The sequence below is a fragment of the Dipodomys ordii genome, unplaced genomic scaffold (assembly GCF_000151885.1).
Source record: "Dipodomys ordii isolate 6190 unplaced genomic scaffold, Dord_2.0 Scaffold159, whole genome shotgun sequence".
Lineage (NCBI taxonomy): Eukaryota > Metazoa > Chordata > Mammalia > Rodentia > Heteromyidae > Dipodomys > Dipodomys ordii.
In genome coordinates, this window is record NW_012267375.1 from 214001 (window position 1) to 218079 (window position 4079).

Genomic DNA, 4079 nt, shown 5'->3' on the forward strand with positions numbered 1-4079 from the left:
CTTTTTGCTTATGTGGTGCTGAGGAATCGAACCCAGGGCCTTGAGCATGCAAGTGCTCTACCACTGAGCCACCTTCCCAGCCCTGGAATGTGCTCTTTTATTTTCCCATAACTCCCCTAAGAGAGCCAATCCCCTAATCTGAGCCCATAAAAGTGAAGCAGAGGAGAACTATTTGGTTTAGTCATGTCTGTGGTCACCCTATGGTCGAATTGGAATATTAATGATTTAATAACAAATGTTCTGCGGTGATGCACGGGCATACTTCACCCATTGCCCGGGAATGTGATGGTCAGAACCAGCTGCTGGCCTGTGGGAGAGGCTCAGGGCCCTGAGTGATGGCCAGCTGCTGGCCCCAAGAAACAGTCACAGATCAAAGTCCCATTGCTGGCACCTCCCAGCCAATCTAAGAGAAACCGCTGGTTCTTACCATATTTTTTTCTGATTTCATCATGTCTTGACTTCATCTCTGCTCTCCTAAAAAATAAAAAGCAGTATCAAGTAGCATCAAACTAGAGCATGCAAGGTCACCTCGAAGGGGTCCTTACAGTTTCTTCCTTTGGTGGCTTTCTTCTAGCTTCCCAAAATAAAGTGGGGTGTGCCTGACCATGAGATCACCACCCCAGGACCAGCAAAGTGTCAACAAAGAGAGTCTCCTGAGGCTAATTCTATTTTTGTGTATGTGTGCACATGTATGTGTCAGTCCTGGGGCTTGAACTCAGAGTCTGGACACTGTCCCTGAGCTGCTTTTGCGCAAGGCAAGCACAATACCACTTGAGCCATAGCTCCTTTTCCATTTTTTTAAGCAGTTTATTGGAGATAAGAGTGTCACCAACTGTACTACTGGGGATGGCCTGGAACCACAATCCTCGGATCTTAGCCTCCTGAGTAGCTAGGATTATAGGCTTGAGCCACCAGCATCTGGCTCAATAATTCTGTTCTTTCCAATAAACTAGTTCAGGCTTGATGGTACATATCTGCAACTCCGGCACTCAGGAGGCTGAAGCAGAAGGATGAGGAAACCATGGCCAGCCTACACTACAAAGTAAGGTTCATCTCTCAAAATTTAAAAAACGTCAAATGCCTAATATCATCTTTAAAAGTTCTTTTCACAGAAGGAAAATGCACTGAGCATCTACTTAGTAGCACCTGACTTCAGGTGCCAGTCGGCCAGGGGAGGACTCCTCCCAGGCCCAGCACTCAGGAGAGAAGTATAGTATCCTCTGAACCAGGAGCACAGCCCAACTCTGTAAAGCACCAGGGAGACTGAGCCCAGAGCATCCTCCCAACCTCAGTGCTCCTCGGTTATCAAAGGCCTGGGCCACCCAGGCAGCAGTAAGGGCAGCCCAACATAGCAAACAGACCTCTAGGCAGGCGGCACTGTCAGCTCTCATCCTCCTTTATCCAAGACAGGAAACAGACCTAGTTTGCAAAGTTCCTGACACTTTTCCTCTCCAACCACAGCCTAGAAAACCCTGTGGACATGGCGTCCGGCGACACTTTTAGAAAGCTCATGAGCCTAGCATCACCTCCCGTCTCTCCAGATCTGGACAGAAACCACTGAGCGCGCACCTCTCCTCCTGTCGGACTCTCCTCTCCTCTTGCTCTCTCATGGCCCGCTCATCGCTCTTGTCTGGCTTCCTGCCCTTCTTCTTGCGGCAGCAGCAGCAGCAACAGACAACAACGCTGAGGAGGATGGAGCCTCCCAGCACCGACATGACGATAATCAGCGCCTCAAAATTCACTGAAAGCCAATGTGTGCAGTCAGTACCATGTCAGATCCCATCTACCCCCATGAGCACCATGCCAAGCTCACACCCACCTCCAAGAGCACTACTCTCATCCTACCAACAATCTTGGAACACAGGGCCCAAGGCGGTCCCGCCTCCACCTGCTGTGGGTCCAGGGTGCCCTCGGCTTCCTTCAGCCACCGTTTGCCTTAAAACATTTCTAGATTATTATCAGTGAATTGAAGGGACAGGGTGACTTTTTGTGTGCCAGTCCTAGGGCTTAGGCACTGGTTCTGAGCCTTTTTTTCTTTTGCTCAAGGCCAGCAGCTACTTGAGACTGAAAAAGAAAAAACAACTTTGTGAGACCACCAGGTGCTGGTGTCTCACACCTGTAATCCTACTCAGGAGGCTTATATCTGAGGATCGTGGTTCAAAGCCAGACCAGGCAGGAAAAGTTTAAAGTGAGACTCTTATCTCAAATAAACCACCAGAAAACCAGAAGTGGCGCTGTGGCTCAAGTGGTAGAGCATTGGCCTTGAGCTGAAGAGCTGAGGGACAGCGCCCAGGCCTCATGACAGACCAAAAAAAAAGAAAAAGATACTTTGTGAGGAAACATCTGAAGAAAGTTAATAGAAACCAAAAAGAAGAAAAAGACCAAACTGTCTACTGAGACTAAGATACTCTGTATCTGACTTTAGTAGCTCTCATACAAATGAATCTGCATTTAGTGGCTCTCATGCAAATGGAGGTTAAGTGCGTGCCCTGGCCAGTCAACAAAATTATACCTATTGTCCAGGGAAAGAAAGTTAATTTAGACACAAAGAACATAAGGCCATACAGCCCACAAGAAAGGACCACAGAGAAGCATGAGACCACCCAGACGACGAGAAAGGACCACAGAGAAGAGACCACACAGCCCACAAGGACCACAGAGAAGCATGAGGCCACCCAGACCACAAGAAAGGACCACAGAAAAGCACGAGACCACGCAGACCACAAGAAAGGACCACAGAGAAGCATGAGGCCACCCAGACCATGAGAAAGAAACACAGAGAAGCACGAGACCACCCAGACCACGAGAAAGTACCACAGAGAAGCACGAGACCACCCAGACCACGAGAAAGGACCACAGAGAAGCAGGCCACCCAGACCATGAGAAAGGACCACAGAGAAGCACGAGGCCACACAGGCCACGAGAAAGGACCACAGAGAAGCATGAGACCACCCAGACCACGAGAAAGGACCACAGAGAAGCACGAGGCCACACAGGCCACGAGAAAGGACCACAGAGAAGCATGAGACCATGCAGACCACGAGAAAGGACCACAGAGAAGCATGAGACCACACAGACCACGAGAAAGGACCACAGAGAAGCTTGAGACCACGCAGACCACGAGAAAGGACCACAGAGAAGCAGAAGACCACTCAGACCATGAGAAAGGACCACAGAGAAGCACGAGACCACCCAGACCACGAGAAAGTACCACAGAGAAGCACGAGACCACCCAGACCACGAGAAAGGACCACAGAGAAGCAGGCCATCCAGACCATGAGAAAGGACCACAGAGAAGCACGAGGCCACACAGGCCACGAGAAAGGACCACAGAGAAGCATGAGACCACCCAGACCACGAGAAAGGACCACAGAGAAGCACGTGGCCACACAGGCCACAAGAAAGGACCACAGAGAAGCATGAGACCACGCAGACCACGAGAAAGGACCACAGAGAAGCATGAGACCACACAGACCACGAGAAATGACCACAGAGAAGCAGGAGACCACCCAGACCACAAGAAAAGACCACAGAGAAGCAGGAGACCACCCAGACCATGAGAAAGGACCACAGAGAAGCAGGAGACCACGCAGACCATGAGAAAGGACCAGAGAAGCAGGAGGCCACAGAGACCACGAGAAAGGACCACAGAGAAGCAGGAGACCACGCAGACCACGAGAAAGGACCAGAGAAGCAGGAGGCCACACAGACCACGAGAAAGGACCAGAGAAGCAGGAGGCCACACAGACCATGAAAAAAGACCACAGAGAAGCAGGAGACCACGCAGACCATGAGAAAGGACCAGAGAAGCAGGAGGCCACACAGACCATGAGAAAGGACCATAAAGAAGCACGAGGCCACACAGACCACGAGAAAGGACCACAGAGAAGCACGAGGCCACCCACACCATGAGAAAAGACCACAGAAAAGCAGGAGGCCACACAGACCATGAGAAAGGACCATAAAGAAGCACGAGGCCACACAGACCACGAGAAAGGACCACAGAGAAGCAGGAGACCACCCAGACCACGAGAAAGGACCACAGAGAAGCACGAGGCCACACAGACCACGAGAAAGGA

The 4079-nt window shown here is 50.7% G+C and overlaps 1 protein-coding gene across 1 annotated transcript in view; it reads right to left on the reverse strand.

Annotated features, from left to right (window-relative positions):
• The window catches only part of Pttg1ip (pituitary tumor-transforming 1 interacting protein), a 13779-nt gene that overhangs the window by 4388 nt on the left and 5312 nt on the right, over positions 1-4079 (reverse strand). Inside the window, exons 4-5 of the mRNA XM_013032894.1 lie at positions 1570-1741; positions 428-474 (exon numbers count right to left, since the gene is read on the reverse strand). Coding sequence (XP_012888348.1) covers positions 428-474; positions 1570-1741 — 219 coding nt within the window. The remainder of the gene's footprint in view (positions 1-427; positions 475-1569; positions 1742-4079) is intronic.